Source organism: Callorhinchus milii, unplaced genomic scaffold (genome assembly GCF_018977255.1).
Source record: "Callorhinchus milii isolate IMCB2004 unplaced genomic scaffold, IMCB_Cmil_1.0 Scaffold2, whole genome shotgun sequence".
In the NCBI taxonomy this organism is placed as follows: Eukaryota; Metazoa; Chordata; class Chondrichthyes; order Chimaeriformes; family Callorhinchidae; genus Callorhinchus; species Callorhinchus milii.
In genome coordinates this window covers 32,133,037-32,152,181 of record NW_024704743.1, presented here as the reverse complement: position 1 = coordinate 32,152,181, position 19,145 = coordinate 32,133,037, and the positions used below count along the sequence as shown (strand labels likewise).

The 19,145-nt window shown below is 38.9% G+C and overlaps 1 protein-coding gene across 4 annotated transcripts in view; it reads left to right on the top strand.

The window, feature by feature from the left end:
• The window catches only part of LOC103184900 (lysine-specific histone demethylase 1B), a 40,505-nt gene extending 21,805 nt beyond the window's left edge, over positions 1–18,700 (top strand). For 3 of the 4 annotated variants that reach the window (XM_007903150.2, XM_007903153.2, XM_042331775.1), the window contains exons 12-21: positions 1,289–1,423; positions 2,261–2,432; positions 3,651–3,778; positions 5,418–5,549; positions 9,038–9,112; positions 10,497–10,613; positions 10,924–11,049; positions 12,098–12,220; positions 12,892–13,044; positions 16,609–18,700. In XM_007903150.2, coding sequence (XP_007901341.1) covers positions 1,289–1,423; positions 2,261–2,432; positions 3,651–3,778; positions 5,418–5,549; positions 9,038–9,112; positions 10,497–10,613; positions 10,924–11,049; positions 12,098–12,220; positions 12,892–13,044; positions 16,609–16,692 — 1,245 coding nt within the window. In that variant the 3' untranslated portion in view covers positions 16,693–18,700. The remainder of the gene's footprint in view (positions 1–1,288; positions 1,424–2,260; positions 2,433–3,650; positions 3,779–5,417; positions 5,550–9,037; positions 9,113–10,496; positions 10,614–10,923; positions 11,050–12,097; positions 12,221–12,891; positions 13,045–16,608) is intronic. The other variant, XM_042331773.1, reaches the window with a different exon arrangement.
• Positions 18,701–19,145: the final 445 nt, after the last annotated feature.

The following is a 19,145-nucleotide window of genomic DNA, read 5'->3' as shown; positions in this document are numbered from 1 at the left end:
ATCAGGGGACGGGGGGTCGCAAAGAGGTGGAAAAATAGAGTTGTGTGTCGTCCGCGTACATGTGGAAGTGTACCCCATGTCTGCGGATGACATCCCCAAGAGGGAGCATGTAGATCAGAAAGAGGAGGGGGCCGAGGATGGATCCTTGGGGTACCTCACAGGTAACCGGGTGAGAGCGGGAGGAGAAGCCATTTGTGAAGATGTACTGCTGGCGGTTTGTGAGGTAGAACTCGAACCAGGAAGGGCGGTCCCACTGAGGTGGATGATGGAGGAAAGGCGGTGGAGGAGGATGGCGTGGTCGAATGTGTCGAACGAGGCGGAGAGATCCAGGAGGACAAGGAGGCAGAGGGAGCCCTGGTTACAGATAGAGAGGATGTCATTTGTGACTTTCACAAGCGCAGTCTCTGTACTGTGGACGGAAACCAGACTGGAGGGGTTCGAAGAGGGAGTGGGAGGAGAGGTGTGCGCGAAGTTGATTGGCAACAACACGTTCGAGGACGTTTGCGAGCAACGCCAGGTTAGAAGTAGGGCGGTAGTGGCTGGGCTTTGAGGGATCCAGGGAATCCAAGTTGTTGTTGAGAACATTCCTAATCAGGAATTTCCAAATTTGAACAACATCTTAAGTATTGTGATAATACTTCTCATTTATTTTATGCATGGTTACTATACTATAGGGTAAAATACACATGTTTACTAACCTGATGAGCCACATTGTGTTCTGTGGCTTTGTAATTTTTCTTGATGAAATAATCACATTCAGTTGAAGCTTCTCTGTAATCCTGTCATAAGAATACTTGGTGAACAGACTAACGAATAGGATCTTGTATTTTGTTTTGCTGGAGATGACAGACTTGTTTTATAATAATAATCCTTGCATTTGATATAGCGCTTTTCACGTCTTCTAGATGTCTCAAAGCGCTTCACAGAATATGCTGTAAAGTGAATTGACTGTATATTTGTGGGCGAAATGCGGCAGCCATTTGTACACAGTAGTGTCTCACAAACAATCGTGGATTGAAAATGACCAATTTATTATTGTTTTGTTTTTTGGAGGGATTATTATTAGGCAATTTTGTGTGTGTCATGGTCATGTATCTCCTGATTGTGTGTTAAATTGCTTGACAAACAGTCTATGCCATTAAGGGAAGTGTTTTGGAATAATGGCTCAGGTCTGTAAGGTTTTAACAGTGCAGTGTCCTCCGAAACAAATGCCATTTGGCATCTGTAATGCAGATGGGATGTATGAAGAGAAATTAAATGTCCTGATTGTGTTGCCTTTTCACTTCAGGTGATGGTGCTGGAAGCCAGAGACCGAATAGGTGGCCGTGTGTGGGATGACTACTCTCTTGGAGTGACTGTGGGAAAGGGAGCACAAATTGTTAATGGATGCATTAACAACCCCATAGCACTAATGTGTGAGCAAGTGGGTTTCTATATTATAGCAGCAATACTAAGACTCGAGTATTCATTCAATGCATTTCAGTGCCACTTAATTGATAGCATGGCTTTCATGTGATTTGAAATAATAATGAATATAATTGCATAGCATTTTTAGTTTTGATGTCCATTATTAAATCTTAAAAGATTTGTATTTTGACTTTTAAACAGTAGCTGGAATTCTTGATTTATTTGTTTTTTAAAATTCTTTGGTTTACAGGAAACTTCTTTCAATTTTTGAGTTTTTCCTTTGCCCCATATAACATTGCAATTTGGTTAAAATCAATAATCAACACAATGTTGTGTTAAATCAAGTTTCTTCCTAGAGATTTTTGACAGATAGAAGTTTTTTTTGAAAAAAACTCATCTCTATTTAATGCACTATCTACTGAGACATTAAGTTACTCTGTGTCTGGGGAGCACGTTATTTTATTTGTATGCTGTAAAAATGCTTTAGGATTTCTTAAGTTTTGTTACTAACTATTGAATATCTGTTTGAGTCTCCATACTATCCCATCATAATTGCTTGTGTTCCTCATTTCATCCTCCAGACACAACATGCTTTCATTATAGTGTTTCGTTGTAGTGTTCCATTGTAGTTTTCCACTTGGTATCTTCCTCTGTTTTGCAACTGAAATTTGAAAACTACAGGCACAAAACTACATCTCAATGAGCATCATAGAGCTTTCTTAATGACCTGCATACCTCACATTGAGTTACCTTGTGAGATTTGTTTCATCTTGTTCAGAGTAAAATGCATGTGCATGTTTTCTTTCTGTACAACTTATCCAAGCGTTGATAAAACTTTGATTTATTATTACAGTTTGGAATTAAGATGCACAAATTAGGAGACAGGTGTGATTTAATTCAAGAAGGTGGAAGAGTGACTGACCCCACAGTGGACAAACGCATTGACTTCCATTTCAATGCCATGCTAGATGTTGTAGCAGAATGGAGGAAAGACAAGAATCAGCTCCAAGATATCCCTCTTGGAGGTGAGTTGTTTCACGTGATATCTATTTTTATGAAGATTGGTCCAAGGTTGGAAGAATCCTCAAATGGGTTTTGGGATAAAGATTTTGGTGCAACCATATCTGCTATCTTTGTCATGGTTTATTTGTTCACTTAGAAGATCCTCGCTCGCCTCCACTGGCTCCCCATCCCCCAGAGGATCGAATTCAAGATCCTCATCCTCACCTACAAGGCCATTCACGACCTTGCTCCCTCCTACCTCTCCGACCTACTATCCCCCTACCTACCTGCCCGTACCCTCCGTTCCTCTGGCTCCGGTCTGCTCCACATCCCCCGCCCTACCATCGGTGGCCGGGCCTTCAGCCTCTCAGCCCCGAGGCTCTAGAACTCATCTCCCAGTGCCTTCGCCGCCTCCTCCCTTTCCTCCTTCAAGGCCGGTCTCAAGACCTTTCTCTTCGACCGTGCTTTCACCTCCCCTCTCAACTCTCTACCCCCTCCTCGCTCCCTCCCTTCCCTCCCCTCACCCTGACCATTTTCTCCTTGCTCGGGTCCTGACCTAACTGTCCAGTGCCTTGGGACGGTCTCCCGACGTGAAAGGCGCTCTATAAATGAAATCTTGTTGTTGTTCAACAATTTTTTAAAAAAGATCGATATTCACAATTCTGCAAGATTATTGTCAAATTTAAGATTGTGCAGAATCTTAGTCCAAACTCTTAAATTCAGCATTATTTTATTAACTGCTTTTGTGGTTCTTAATGAGCAATTTCCAAATTAAGACCATAAGAATTTTACAAAATTGACACCATCTTAATTTTTAAGACTATGGTCCAAGCTTAAGCCCATCATAAATTTCAGGGCTCCAGATACAAACTGATGGCTGAGCAAGAGTTGGCTCACTGAATAGGACAGATTTTGTCCTTTCTGTGGTATGTTGTAAAATTCCTGAGGAATTAATAATTAACATTAGCAAAACTGGAATGGCTGTAACAGGATATTATTGTAACCCACTTTCTGATTCCAATATTGCTTCATTAAACAAGATCGGTTTTGATGGTCAGCATGAATGCTTCATTCTCTTAATTTTGCAGCTGAGCTTCCTTCATATCAAATTATCAGTTCACTAAACAAATTCACTTGAGCTAACTAGACATTTACCTCTGTGAAATTGTTGAAAATGATTTGTGAAGTTTTTGTACCAACTTTTAAGAGTACTCTTAACTGATGACACATTTTGTTTGCAGAAAAGATTGAAGTGATCTATAACACTTTTATCCAGGAATCTGGTCTGCAGTTCAGTGACTTAGAAGCCAAGGTGCTGCAGTTTCACCTAAGCAATCTTGAATATGCTTGTGGCAGCAGTTTACACCAGGTAAGAAATTAAACTAGATCTATCAATGCATCTTTGATCTTAGACTTTGATGCTACAAAGCTTCAAATGTATGTTCTATTATAATAATACTACAAGTAATCCTTGCATTTGATATAGTGCCTTATCAGGTCTTCAAGACATCTCAAAGCGCTTCACAGAATATACAGTAAAGTGAATTGACTGTATATTTTGTGTTCTGTTCAGTATATTAAATCCTTTGATTTGCACACTAACATTGTCTCAAAATGTACTTCTTATAAAATATTTCAACTTCACTCGGTATCTGCAAGGATAAACAATTTGATCAATTGCTTGAATAGCAGAATAGAAAGTGTTCAGCATTGAGTTAGCTTTTCAGCAGACCCTAGATCATCTGGCTGCAGAAGCCAGTCTAATTAATCATTTGCATTCATGAATACTTATTATCATTAAACATTGTCTTTATTTGAATGCAGCAAGTTGGTGAATTGGTTTATTTTGTCGTCCTTGATAAACCTCTAGTACTGTGCATCTTCAGACTGCTGACTCTTCATGCTATAATCAATCCAGATTTTTAGATCCCTACTCTCCTCCCCCACCAAAAAAAATTCTTTCCTTTGTCTGTTCCAGCTTTGTTTCATCTTTTAACGTCTCCCTCTTCCCTATTTTTGCTTTATTCTGTAACTTAACTGTGAAATATTAAGTAGACTTTTGTATGGTACATATTTCATTTGCACCCTGCCGAACATAATTCTTAAATACTTTTGATCTACCCTCATTTATTGTTAAAGAGTTGAGTTTCCACGTTCATACTTCTTGACCCTTATCAGTATTCCTAAAACCCGGGCCGCCTACATTTATCATCACTTCAGTCGTTGACACATATTGAATCTAATAACATGCTGATCAGTACTTCTTGGATACTTCATACCTTCCAGATTTTCCAAGAACTCTTTGCAATTACTCTATCAGATATAGTATGAATTTGCTCATGCCATCTGATGATGCACCAAGAAATTCTTGTGCTGGTTCTGTATATATCATTCCCTTTTTATGAAAAATCACACTCATTTTACTTTAATTCTCTGTTATTAAAATTGCCTGTGTCTAGTTCTGCGCTTTCCCTGATGCCCTTCTTTATTTATTGGAATAAATTTGTAACATTTTTTCCATTCTCTTTGCCCTGGTGATCTTTCTTGTCGTTTTATTCAAATATTCTCTTCTTCACAAGACCCTACTCCCAACCCCTTACAGAGTTATTTTTGGCTTCAGTCAGGTCTCTATTTATAATTGGTGTGAAAATAGGTTATACATTTTATAATTCTCTACAAGCTCTCTGCTTTTACCTTTCAACTTAATGCTTTTGTTCCCTTACTAATAGCAAATTATGTTATAAATATTTGATTTCCAGTTTGCTACATGCCACATTATTCAAAAAAAAGTGAAGTGTAGGAAAAAATAGTGCAAAAGGTCACAGGATGCATATTTTGTAATCTTCAAAACAAATCGTTGCGTGAAAAGCTATTATGACTGCAGTCACGTATTAAATTCAAAAGTACTCCTTTTGTACATCATTGTTCAGGAGCCATTAACACTGTATTTAAAGGTCAATCATAGAGATGTTCATATTTTGTTAATTAACTTTTAATTTTCATTCTAGGTGTCTGCTCGTTCCTGGGACCACAATGAGTTTTTTGCTCAGTTTGCAGGTGATCACAGTCTCTTCACAGCAGGTTACTCTTCTGTCATCAACAAATTAAGTGATGGTTTGGACATCCAACTAAATGCTCCAGTAAGACGTACTCCTTTTAAATCTTACTTCACAGCGATTTCATTTATAAATATGAAGCCATGCTCGTACATTAATTGTACATCCCGCTGTTATAGTTTCTGTAAAAAGTAGTTTCCAAGTCAACAACAAGATTACATTTATATAGTGCCTTTCATGTCAGGAGGACGTCCCAAGGCGCTGGACAGAGTACAGCATTTCAGACCCGAGCTGGGGTCAGGGGAGGAGAAGGGAAGGGAGGGCAAGGGGGTTGGCCAATGGCATGGTCGAAGAGGAGGGTCTTGATGCAGGACTTGAAGGAGGCTAAGGAGGGGGCGAGGCAGAGTGACTGGGGGATGGAATTCCAGAGGTTGGGGCAGAGTGGCTGAAGGCTCTCCCGCCATTGGTGGGGCAGGTGGGTTGGGGGACGTGTAGCAGGCCAGAGCCGGCTGAGGGGAGGGAACGGGTGGGTTGGAAGGGGACTAGGAGGTAGGGTGGGGCGAGGCCATGGAGGGCTTTGTATGTGAGGACCATGATCTTGAACTGGATCCTCTGAAGGATGGGGAGCCAGTGGAGTCGGGCGAGAGTGGGGGAGTTGGGGTCACAGAGTTTGGTGCGGGAGAGGACATGGGCTGCAGAGTTCTGGATTATCTGCAGCCTGTGGAGAGAGGAGTTTGGAAGGCCGACAAGCAGGGCATTTGCATAGTCAAGCCTGAAGGTGATGAAGGCATGAACAAGAGTTTCGATGGCCTGAGGGGTGAGGTAGTGGTGGAGTCGGGTGATGTTATGGAGGTGAGGGAAGGCCGAGCAGGTCATGGCTAGAATGTGGGGGAGAAAAGACAGTTGAGGGTTGAACAAAACACTCAGGTTCCTGACAGACTTAGTAGGTTGTAGTGTGCAACCATGGAGGTTGATTCTGCCAGAGCCTGAGGTGCACGAGCCAATCAGGAGGGCCTCAGTCTTGTTCACATTCAACCGTAGGAAATTTGCCCTCATCCAGGACTTGATGTCCGACGCGCAGTCTGTCAGGACAGCAGTGGTCCTGGAGTTGAGGGTGGAGGCAGAAAGATAGAGATGGGTGTCATGCGCATACATGTGGAAGTTGACCCCATGTCTGCGGATGATGTCACCAAGGGAGAGTATGTAGATGTTAAAGAGGAGAGGGCCAAAGGACAGAGCCCTGGGGGACGCCAGATGTGACAGTGCGGGGGATGGAGGAGAAACCATTAGAGGCAACAAAGTGGAGACGGTGAGAGAGGTAGGAATCGAACCAGGCAAGGGCAGGTCCGCGAAGATTAAGTAAAGTGTAGAGGCGGTGTATGAGGATGGAGTGGTCGACAGTGTAAAAAGTTGCGTAAAAAAATAACTAAACTTAATGGTATATTTGTATTTTTTTTTCTTTCTGGTCAGCTGAGTGTCTTGACATGCAGAAATCCATCATCCTTGCTTTAAGGGTATCCAAACCAGACTGAGAGTTCTATGCCAGCCGCACATGGAATTTCCCATGTCTAGAATGGAATGCAGTCTCTCCCTGGAGGGATGCACTCTGCTTTCCTTCATTTTAGAGAGTAGGTTGGCACATTTTAAAGAAGATGAAGTTAATTTTTTTAAATTCCATATTTGCACCTTGGATACTGTTACAATTCCCCCGCCCCCTCCCCCTCCCCCCCACCCCCTTGAATGGATTCCACATGCTACAATAGTCTATTTGTAGGACATGATTATCCAGGCTTAGGCATGTAGATATGATGAAGAGAACAGAAAACAATGTAGTTTCTCCCTTTACATCAATGTAACATTTTTAACTATCCTTTTTGGCTTTTACAGTAATCCTTGCATTTGATTTTGCCCCTTATCACATCGTCGAAACGTCTCAAAAGTGCTTCACAGGATTTTACTGAAGTGTGGTGACTGTATTTGCGGATAAACGCGGCAGCCAATTTGCAAACAGCAATATCTGACAAACAGCCAAGAAGGGAACAACTAATTTGATTGAAAGGATTGTTGGTCAGGACACCAGAGGAATCTCCCTTCACTGTTTTGAATAGTGTTGTGGAATCTTTAATGTCCACCTAAACAGGCAGATGGGACCTCAGCTTAAAGTCTCATCCAAAGGATGGCACCTTTAACAATGCAGCCTTTCCCCAACATTGCAATGGAGTGCCAGCCTAGGTTATGACTTGTATAAATCTAAATTGTTGTAACTACTCGTGAGTTCATTTTGGTCCTGCTCAGAACCAAGCCATAGCTCACTAATACTGAGGTTTATCCTTTCTGCTAGTTATAACTTGCCATGCTTTTGAATTTTTTTTCTAAGACTTGAATTATAGCCCTCACTAAATATATAGCCCTTGTCATCTTCAAAAATAACCCATCTTTTGCTCAGTGTTGCATTTAGTTTCATCCTTGAATTCTTGAATATTATGCATGGCTTTGTTGGGTAACTCTTGGTGAGCTCTTATTAGTATGAATATTATTAGCATAGCTCCACTGAGCAGCTTACAACAACAGATTGCATTTATATAGCACCTTTCACATTGGGAACCAATTCTCTGTGGTAACTGCTATGAGGGTTCATTTGCATCTTTTTTTCACTCTCTCCCAAATGTTAAGGAAGTGGTAGGCGGAATCATCAAAATCGTTTCTGTAACCAATGGTTTGCAAGGTTATTGCTTTGCAATTCGGTAACTTGCTTCAAGGTATTGGGCCAATCTGTGTGCAGGCTTTGATCTCTTACTTATAATTCTTAGTTATCTTGGTGGGGCTTAGTGAAAATGCTTATTGTTGGAAACATAGGAACAAAGATATTAAAAAATTATGAATTATTAAAAGCAGTATTTCTAAATTAGGGGCTCTCTATAGAAATTAGAATAATAGTTTTTGAGTTGGAGCAATGTGTTTTGCAGGAAAGTAGCAGGATTTTGAGATTACCTATCACCAGTTGCAATCTTCTGCTCTCTGTGGTTATTTTATAATCTCAAAGATGCACTGTGAGTGCTTAGTGAGTTAGAGGACTACTATAACAAAGGAAAGTACACCTAACTGATTTGGTTTGAAATTGAGCATTTGATGTTTAACATTAACATGAAAACAAGTCTTGGGGACCCCATAGTGTATGTTGGGGGTAATGCTGGAGTTTAATCAGCTAAAACCACATAGCTTGTCATTGAAAGCAAGCACCGTCTGGCAAGCTTCCCACTGCTTTTACAGCTAGGAACCACCCCACCCATAAGAGCTTTGGTGTGCTGGGTTAAGATTACCTGAGAACACTGTAACAGGAGACTGGTGATTTTCAATAGGAAGTTTTTTTCATTATACTTGCATTGATTTCATAATTATAAAAATTGTTTCATGATCATATTTATTAATGGCTCACGTCCATCTTCACAGCCCCGACACTGTCAGTACAAAAATGATCTCAAGATGAAATGCAACAATTGGAAAGATTATAAGATGTAATGCAATTTTAAGGTTCACAAGTTATGGAGATATAATTCTGGTTACTGTTACAGGTACAGAGCATTGACTACTCAGGGGATGATATCCGTATTGGAACAGCCAGTGGGATGTTATGGACAAGTCAGAAGGTGAAATCTAACTGTATAAATATGAGAAATTGTTTGTATAAAAATTGCATGTTGTTTCAAAAAATGTTTCCCGCTTCCAACATCTGTCATATCAAAGCTAAATTTAATAGCAAAAAGATTATCTAGTATTATTGTGAATTTCTCAATTAGCTTGGAAGAAGCAACACTTCTCAAGGATATAAAGTAAGTCTTTAACATTGGCAGTAAACTGAAAGAGAAGGCAAAGGTTCAGGTTCAGGGCTGTAAAGCATTACCCAGGAAATATTTAATTATAAAAACACAAGAAATGCTGACAAAGAAAGACCAAGGTCCATCTAGTTTACCTTCCACCTTCCTGAAGCTCGCATGCACAATGTCCCAAACTACCTATGTACTGTATCCCATAATGTTATTCTTAAAAGAAAACTATCTGTGTTTGATAAGAACATAAATGCTAGATGAAAAAAGACTAAGATCCATCTTGCAGGTCATCAGTGAGATGGAACAAGTTACCCAAAAGGATAAAAATAATCTTTGCATTTAATATAATAATGTTTGCATTTTGGTATAAATTAATGTTGAGAGGATGTCCCAAAGCATGTCACAAAGATATATAAAGTGGAGTGACTGTATTTGTGGGCAAATGGAAGGTATTGGCTTGGAAATCGCTCATTTTTGTTTGTAACAATTAGACAAGCTGTATTTCTTCAGTCTTGAAAGGAGATGTGTCAAAGGGGATCCGAGAGATGTATATAATTTTAAATGGGATTGAGAAAGTAAACTCAGAACAATACTTTCATATGCATATGCAGCAGTTGAACATGAGGACACCAGTATAATGTTGCAAAGGGCAATTTCAGGACAGACGCCAGGAAGTATTTTGAGGGTAAATTGATGACTGGGACAAGTTACCAAGATGGGTGGTTGAGGCCAGATCTCTGGACTAGTTTTGAAAAAAAGTTTGATCCTATGATGGAAAATTGGTAGGTTGGGTATTCTGGACGGATGAGGTCAAATAGGCTGAAGGGTCTTCTTCATCCAAACCAATCTTGGGAAGAAACAACTTGTTGCTGTTAGAAGAAGAATGTTGTGGAAAATTTAAATCAAATGGGTTTAAGAGTTGCCTTCATCTGAACTGATCTTGTGAGCAAACTGTACCACAAAACTCAAATTTAATCCTGATCTCCATTGATATTCCTCCTTCTCCCTGGGATTTGCAGTTCCTAGTTGTGTGCAGCACAGAGGTGGAGGGCTTCACTGGACAAACTGTTCTAATATAGTTTAGTACTACATCTGGCCTCTTGTAACTTCATGTTAATTCCATATGATAATTTTAAATAGGTTAAAAGTATTTAAATACCCCCATTTAATTGATTGTATTAACTGTATGGTGTTCTCTTGTCAGGTTTTGGTAACTGTCCCTCTAGCACTTCTTCAGAGGAACATCATTAAGTTTTATCCACCTCTACCCGAAAAGAAACTTAAGGCTATCAACAGCCTCGGACAAGGGATTATTGAAAAGGTAAATTTTAATCTTGTGACTCTGGAACCTGTACTGATTGGACTGTCTTGAAGTTCTAGACTTCCAAATGTTAATGAATCAATGAGTTTTCAAAATTCACTTGATATATACCTTCAATATATTTCTGTTTTCTGAATTTTTCATCATGGCAAGACTATAATGCTAGGTTACTATTGGGACCATTTTTATTTTATATTTTGGTACTTTGTGGTAGTCATTGAGAGACATAATCATCTCTTTGTTGGAACTGAATTTGTAACTCAGATCTTTTTAAGCAACCCATCTATTTGAAATGGTATTCCTCCTTCAGATTGCCCTTCAGTTTCCATACAAATTCTGGGAGAACAAAATTCAGGGTGCAGATTTCTTTGGTCACATTCCTCCTACTCCTGAGAAACGTGGGCTATTTGGTGTATTCTATGATATGGATCCACACGTAAGTGAATTGTTTTTGTTCTTTTACAACTAAATTAATTTATAGTGACTTGACATGTGCCCTAAAGCTGTCTTTTATCCCTGACAGTTTACTTTGTAATATAAAATATTCAATAGTTCTGTCTCTTTATAGTTTGCAACACCCTTTCCCACGAAACAAATAGAAAAACGGAAAACCTCACTAGTGTGCAATGTGCTGCCATTTTTGGGGGGCATTTCCTTGGTTCTTTGTAAGGATGAAAAGAAAGAAAATTTATGTTTTAGGTGATTATCAAAAGGATAGAATTTTTGTTTGTTCTTTTGCTTAATGATTGATTTAGGCTGTACTCCCTCAGACTCACTGAACCAGCGTGCAATCTGGGCATCTGGTTTGACCCCCAACTGTCCTTCCTCCCCTATATCCAGTCCCTGACCGGGACTGCCTTCCTCCACTTCCGCTAAATTGCCCACCTCCAATTGTACCTTACCCCAAATGCAGCCAAAACCCTCGTGCATGCATTTGTCACCTCCCACCTGGATTACTCAAACGCACTTCTTGCCGGTCTCCCCAGCTCCACTATTCACAAAAAAATCTGGCTCATTCAGAGCTCTGCCGCCTGCATACTTACCCAGACCAAACTTTGTACCCACATCTCACCAGTCTGGCCAGGCTCGACTGGCTCCCTATCATTGAACAGATCAATTTCAAGTTCCTCTCCCTCGTGTTCAAATCCCTTCATGCCCTCGCACCTCCCTACCTCTCCGATCTCCTCACTCCCACCCCCACCCAGTAATTATTTACTTGCCTTGTATTCTCTACATAATGTTTTTGTTTTGTCCATACATCCTCAACCGGTTTATCTTTGAGAGGTTTGCACTGGTTAAAGGCGCTGGGTTTGTTGCTTGAACCTTGGTAAAATTTGTCAAGATTCGTTTTGTACTGTGCTCATCAGGGTCAATTTCATAATATCTGTTGTTTTCAATATCTTGTAATAAACAGTTAGTTAGAAAAGTACGGGTTCATATGTAGTGTACTTGTATTCACTGCAGTCATTTTTCCTCCTTCTCAGGGTGAGCACTGTGTTCTAATGTCGGTGATCAGTGGAGATGCAGTAGTTCTAATCCGAGATTTGCAAGATAAGCAAGTGGTAGAATTATGTATGAATGTTCTCCGAGAACTCTTTAAGGAACAGGTATTGAAATGATTATTTAAATTAATCGCATAAAGAAATATTTCTTTTGTTCATTCAGTTTGCTTCTCGATGTGTTTAGCTTATTATTTATCATTTCATATTTTGGATGCCAGTATTTCTTATGAAGAACAAATCATTAAAAGATGCAGCTAGCTCGATGCTTTTTCATTTGTGTGCCAGACAACCTTTACTGCCCTAAGAAATGATCACTTGGTAAATGAATTGAAATAGTCTTAATGGTGGGCAAGGCACGGCCACAAAAATGAGCAAGATTGCAACTTTAATGATCAAGTCGTTCTGGATAGTTGTGTAATGTTATATTAGATTCACTAGTTACAACCTGTGTGAAACTGGCTTCATATTTAAGATAATTTTGCAAATTGTCACAATCATGTTGAAATGCTAAGAAAATAGTGATCAGTGGAGATGCAGTGGTTCTAATTTCAAAGTGGAAATTTCTCCCTGGTGTGTTCCATTCGTGGCCTGAAAGTGCTTGACATTTTACTGGAGCCTGAAATGGAAAGTGCTGCTATTCTGCTTTGGAGAACGGATATAATTGAATTTTGCATTCTGCACATTATTTTTGTATATTCAATTAACTAATAATGTATTTGAATTTACAAATTTATAAAAAAATTATAAGATTTATTAATTCAACAATGCCCCTACAGGAAGTTCCAGACCCAATCAGGTACTTTGTTACACACTGGAGCAAGGACCCTTGGTCCCAGATGGCCTACAGCTTTGTAAAGACTGGAGGAAGTGGTGAAGCTTATGATATCATGGCTGAAGACCTGCAAGGAAAAGTATTTTTTGCTGGTGAAGTAAGTAAATCTTTCAGAAACTGACATTTTGTAACTTAATCTTTGTAGGTTATATAATGGAGTACTGCAATACTGGCTGCATGGGATTTACTTGGTATTGTGGTGGGGAGCACTGGGTAGTTTTCAAAGTAATTTGTATGGAAGAGACCATGTAGAAAAGTTTGATCTGATTTGTATTTTGTCTAGTGACCTAACTGTAGTCCTGTAGTTCAGTGGTTAGAGCACTCGTCTCGCAAGCGAGAGGACCTGGGTTTGATTCCCGGCAGGGCAAAATATTAGGCAAATTTCCTTACTCCACATTAGCAATAGGAACCCAGTTGTTAGCCAATTGGTGGATCACTTATCTGGGGGTAATAATCCCTTTAAAATTTTAATAAGAATTTGGTCACTCAATCCACAACTGGTTGTGGGACACTGCTGTGTACAATTGACTGCCGTATTTTGCTCACAAAATATAGTCAATTCACTTTCCAGTATATTCTTTGAAGCATTTTGAGATGTCTTGAAGATGTGATATATCAAATGCAAGGATTATTATCATTATTATTTTGTATGTTGCGGTGTGCAAATTGGCTGCTGTGATCACCTACAAAATACACTTTACAGAAATTAGGATGAAGGACTTTGAGACGCCCTCCTGGTCTGAAAGATGTTATACCAAATAAAAGAATCATAGTAATTTATGAATAAAGAAATCCAGTTGAGAATAACAGCACAATTTAAACCTGGCTAGAGAAGGAGTGAAACGGAAGGAGTTCCAGATGTTAGGGATGTAGTTGCTGAAGGCTCAACTACTGATGGTGATGTGGAGCAGGAGGTGCAGCAGACCCGAGTTAACTGAACAGAATTGGGGGGAGATGGCAGAAGCGATTAGATATAGGGAGGTGCAAGAGTCTAAAAGGATTTTCACGAAGACCTTGAGATCCATCCTTTGTGAGCCAGATGATGAGCATGTGACATTTTAAAGCAATTGGAGCTTATGGTGAAACAAGCGAGATTTATGAGGAGTGTTTGAGAAGCAAAATGGAAAATAACCAGTCTTGGTCAGGGACTTAATGTGAGGAAGTCTAAGCTTCTTGAAGTTGGTGTTTTGACAGTGCCTTGGCTTTAATAGACTAACCTCTCTAAGAAAGATAGAAACAAATCTACAATGCAGGAGGAGGACATTCAGCTCATCGAGCCTGTGTCGGCTCAGAGAAAAACTAGTTGCTTGCTTCAGATAACTGATCCAATGTGTGTATAACTTGGGTTTCGTATGATCCTTTTTTCCCCTTCTCCAAGCCATTTTAAATCCCAGATCCATTAATCAAGACCAGTTTTCCAACTAATCTAAAGCTCAGTCCACATTCTATCCACCAGACTTTGCACACCTATTTCCCCCCCCGCCAAGGAATGTATCAAGATAATACAGTGGATAACTGCAGAGCTGAATAATAATAATCCTTGCATTTGATATAGCACTTTTCACGTCTTCTCGACGTCTCAAAGCGCTTCACAGAATATGCTGTAAAGTGAATTGGCTGTATATTTGTGGGCGAAATGACTGGGTGATGATTTTTGAATGAGATCAGATGTGGTTGGTGTGGCACAATTTGGAGTTAGCATACAGTGGGTGCTAGGAGAGTCTTGTTGGTATAAGCCAGTTACTTTTCTTAAGTGGTTGGCTGAAGTGACTGGCCATAGCAGCTTTGTAGTGTGAAAGTGATGACAAATTGGTCAGCTAAATGATTCTCAGTAGAGTTTGACTAAATGCTGCTGCTGAGATCTAGAGAGAAATCTAATTTTGAAAGCTTGCTTTACTTTCATTGTGAAAAGTTGTTTGATCTTCCTTGGTACTTCCAAAGAAAGATCCATGTGAATGATCTGCATCTTTGACCTTTGTCACAGCATATGGATATTTTAAATCTCAAAACTAGTAAGTTAGCAACAGCAAAGGCTGAGATTCTGCTTGGCTTAAATGTTGCAATAATAATTCTTGCATTTGATAATAGTGCCTTATCACGTCTTTGAGATGTCTCAAAGAGCTTCGCAGAATACACCGTAAAGTGATTGACTGTATTTTGTGGGTGAAAGGCAGCAGCCAAATTGCGCACAGCAGTGTCCCACAAACAATCGTGGATTAAAGTGACCAATTGATTTTTTTTAAGGAATTATAGAATGGAACTTGTGTCTAGTCTTTTTTTTTTCTCCTGCTGGTCTTCAAAGGGGCAGATGAAAATAGCTTTGTAAGAGTCGGAATTTTTTTTTAAAGTATACTTTTATACATATCCACACACTACAAGTTTATTTGGCAAAGCACTGGAAAACTTCCAAATATCCAACAAATTTTTCTTCATCTTATCAACTCTTGAAACCAGAGTGGTAATTTCACCATCTTGTAATTATGGTTTCCTGCTACAGATTGTTCACAAGTGTCTCCAGCTTCCCTTCAGTGCTTGTTACCTCCGCTAGCCCAGCAAGCTCATTGATGCAGGATGTCAGATTTGCGGTGGCCCAAAATTGCAAAGTTGGGGTACTGGTTTCTGCATGTCAAATTCGTGCTTAAATGCTGGGGAGAAGGCAGTTATTAGCTGAGGAAAATTTGAGTGTTTCAGTGTTTCGATCATGCGCTCATTACCCTCATCTGTGGAATCCAGGGAAGCAACCCTTTGCTTGGTCTCCTGAAGTTTGGGATTTGTATTCTCCAGTTCTTCAGTGAGCTCCAAAAGCATCTTTTCCAAGCATTCTAGAGGAGATGTCAAGAGTTTCTTTCTTCCACATGGTTCACAATTGGCCTTGGCTCTCACGAGCAGTCTGTGGGCATTGAGTGACAAGAGGACGCACTGGAGACTCTTGGGGCTGTGAAGATGGGAGTTGTTAACTTCGGTCAACAGGCGGGAATTCCAGGCACAAACAGAAGTCCTACACTGAACGCCTTCTTTGTTGATTTGTTTAAATTTAAATAGCATCTGATCTATCAACACCAGTTGCCTGTAAGGGCTTGCCTGACCCTGAAATCAAAATCCTCAGCACTGCAAAGCCCCTACGTTATGCCCAAACCATGTCATTTGTTGTATAATGGGATTAGGTTCACAGACCTTTACGAAGTTAAAGTGGAGTTCTTCAAATTTTCTTTTGAGTGGAGGGGAGCAGCTTACGCACAACCACTCTTAAGATCTGAATCTTTGATGAAAGCAATAAACTACTGTAGTTTGCTTTTACACCCTTAACTGGCAAACGTGTAAAGCAATTTACATTTTGTACCTTGCTCATGACCACCACAGCAGAAATTAAAATAATGAGATCTGCAAACCAATATTCATGTGTGTAGTTCACCAGTGATTGACGAAAACAACACAATTTAACTTTCACTATGCATACTAGAGTCTCTTTCAATTAATATTTAAAATGTCTTTCAAAATGAGAGGTTTTGGTCATATGTACTTTGACCCCAGCATGTTATGAATAACTGGAGTTAATCTCATTATGCAATGTATTGTAGAATATTCTTGATGGCATTTAGTTGATTTGAACCTTTTATTTGAATGCAGATGTTTAATGTAATGTTTTTCTTTTTCATAACAGGCAACAAATAGACACTTTCCACAGACTGTCACAGGGGCATATCTAAGTGGAGTCCGAGAAGCAAGTAAAATTGCTGCATTGTAAATGTGAACATTTTCTGTAATGTCTTTCTTTGTTCAGAGCACTAATGAATAATGCTGTACAGATGAAAGGTGCTGCACTTTCAAACATGTTAACACTCTTTGTAGGTGTACGTTTAAGGTCAGGAATGAGGGCAAAACAAATACAATATGATTAATGGAAATCTGGTGCTTAAGGTCAGGTACAAAATAAACCCATTTGCAGTTTAGCAACAAATGACATTATTGGTTGTAAAGTGATCTTCAGATTGTGAATAGAGCATTAATACACAAGTACACTGCATACACTTCCTTGAACTAATTTAATAATTAAAGTTGTTCACATCTTTAGAGGTAAAAGCACTCTGCACTAAAAGGGGGCAGAAATAAAGCAAACAGCTTTAAAAGTCAGTCATATGGCAAAATTATTATTAGTACATGCAGTTACTTGCCATATACATGATGGAAACCAGCTGGCGTGTTGAACAAGCTGATTTCCAGTGAATTGTAATGAAGAACTGCTATCAAACTTTAATTTCTTTTTCTTTCTAGTTGACTCTCTGCCAGTATAGCAGCAAGGACAAATCAGCCAGTTAAAATTCAGTTTGACTATGGTGAGAAGCTCTTCCAGTACTTCAGTGAGAAAGTTGAATCTAAGATTGAATAAATGAGCAAATTAGGATACATCAGCCCAAGATCCAACCAACTTGTCTTAAATTGTGACAAACTCTCTAGCATCAGTTGGTTGTAGATATTGCCAATCAGAAGATGGGTTGAAAATGACCTGGAACCTCAATCCTCTACAACCATGTAAAATGTAACAGCCTTTAAGTACTTGTCAACCTAAGCTGTCAATATTTATATTTTATTGGTTGTAAAGTGTACAGTATTTGAGAAGCATGGGAATTCTTATTGAACTGACTGTCCCAGTTTATACTGAAACCTGAATCTTTGATTTTATACAGTGATGGGATTTATATATCTATTTTATAAGTTTTCTTTGAAAACAGCTTGTACATAAACAAATGATGTAAATATCTGGTTGATTTTGCCATTAGGATTACATTCTTTAAATGTGCTGCCTGCATATGTAAATGAGTAACAAGTTAATTTGTTAAGCATGAGCAGTTTTGCTTTTCTGTGTAATACAAGGTACTTAGGGTGGTTTTACTGTATTATAAAATGGACTAAATTAGTCTCAGTGACATAAGCATTACTGAAAATCTCAGGTATTGCAGCCTTTGGTGCTTTACTCCTGTTTCCCTGGTTGTTTATACTAGGCTGGAACAAATCTCAAAATATACATGGCAGAGTAGTTGGTTACCTCACCTACCTACATTAGGTGTAGTACAGGTTAGAATAACATTCCTTGAGCCATTTTGACAGGAGCAAAAACCTACAATATCTAAATATAGCAATTAGTAATCTTAACATTGGGTGCAACTGTATGGAATGTTTTACATTTTGAGTCGACTCTTAAAACAAAAGGTTACAAGGCCATTCATACGAATTTTAAGTGGATTGGCCCAACTTTAACTGCCACAATAATATTTGAAGACCGCTCGCTGCATGTAGTTAATATTGTAATTCTAAAGCAATTGTCACTTTGCTCAACATTACTTTTTAAATTCTAAGTAGACTACTACACTAAGCAGGAATAACTCAATATTGATAATCAGGACTGAATTGGAGAGCTAAATGACAACCCTAAAACCTTGTATAACCTGCTTATTTTACAGTTGTGATTTAGAAAGCAAGTAAACTTTTACAAATTGTACAGCATTTAAAAAGTGCAAACAGCTTTGACTACCAGATGTAAACACTCCTTTTAAAGACATTTCAGCTTTTCAACATAATTCAATCATGTCCTAAAAATTTAAGAACTGATTATTTTTAAAATGGCCTTGTAACAGACTGTCTTTTGGAGTACCTGTTCATACAAAACTTCAATGAGAAAGGCCTACTTCCTGTAACAAGTAATGGCTATGGTCACTTAAGTTTTAAGCACTTCAAATAAAAAAATTACAAAGTGAGATGTGGTTTTTTTGTACAAAGTTTATTTCATATGAAAAAACAAAACTATGTTCTGCAGGCAATCCCACTTAATGCAAGTTCTATAAAATAAGAACTTACAACAACTTGCATTTATAAAGTGCCCTTCACCCGGGGTAGTATCTGAGCACTTAAATACAACTTACATAAGTAATACAAATGGCATTTCCAGTAAAACAATCCTTTTACAAGTTTAAAAATGGCCTTGATGCAAAAACATTTAATACAAAACAAAGATCCATCATTAGCAACTCAAAATTTAAAAGATCAAATCAACTACTGAACAACTTAAGACACATGCGCAGCAATTGCAAGCTTGGACAGAAAGCTAAAATGCTGTCTCCCTTTCATAGTTGGACAATAAATCCATGAAGAAACATGTCATATCTAGCTTTTCTTTATAATGCAATGGTTAACTGGTCATTT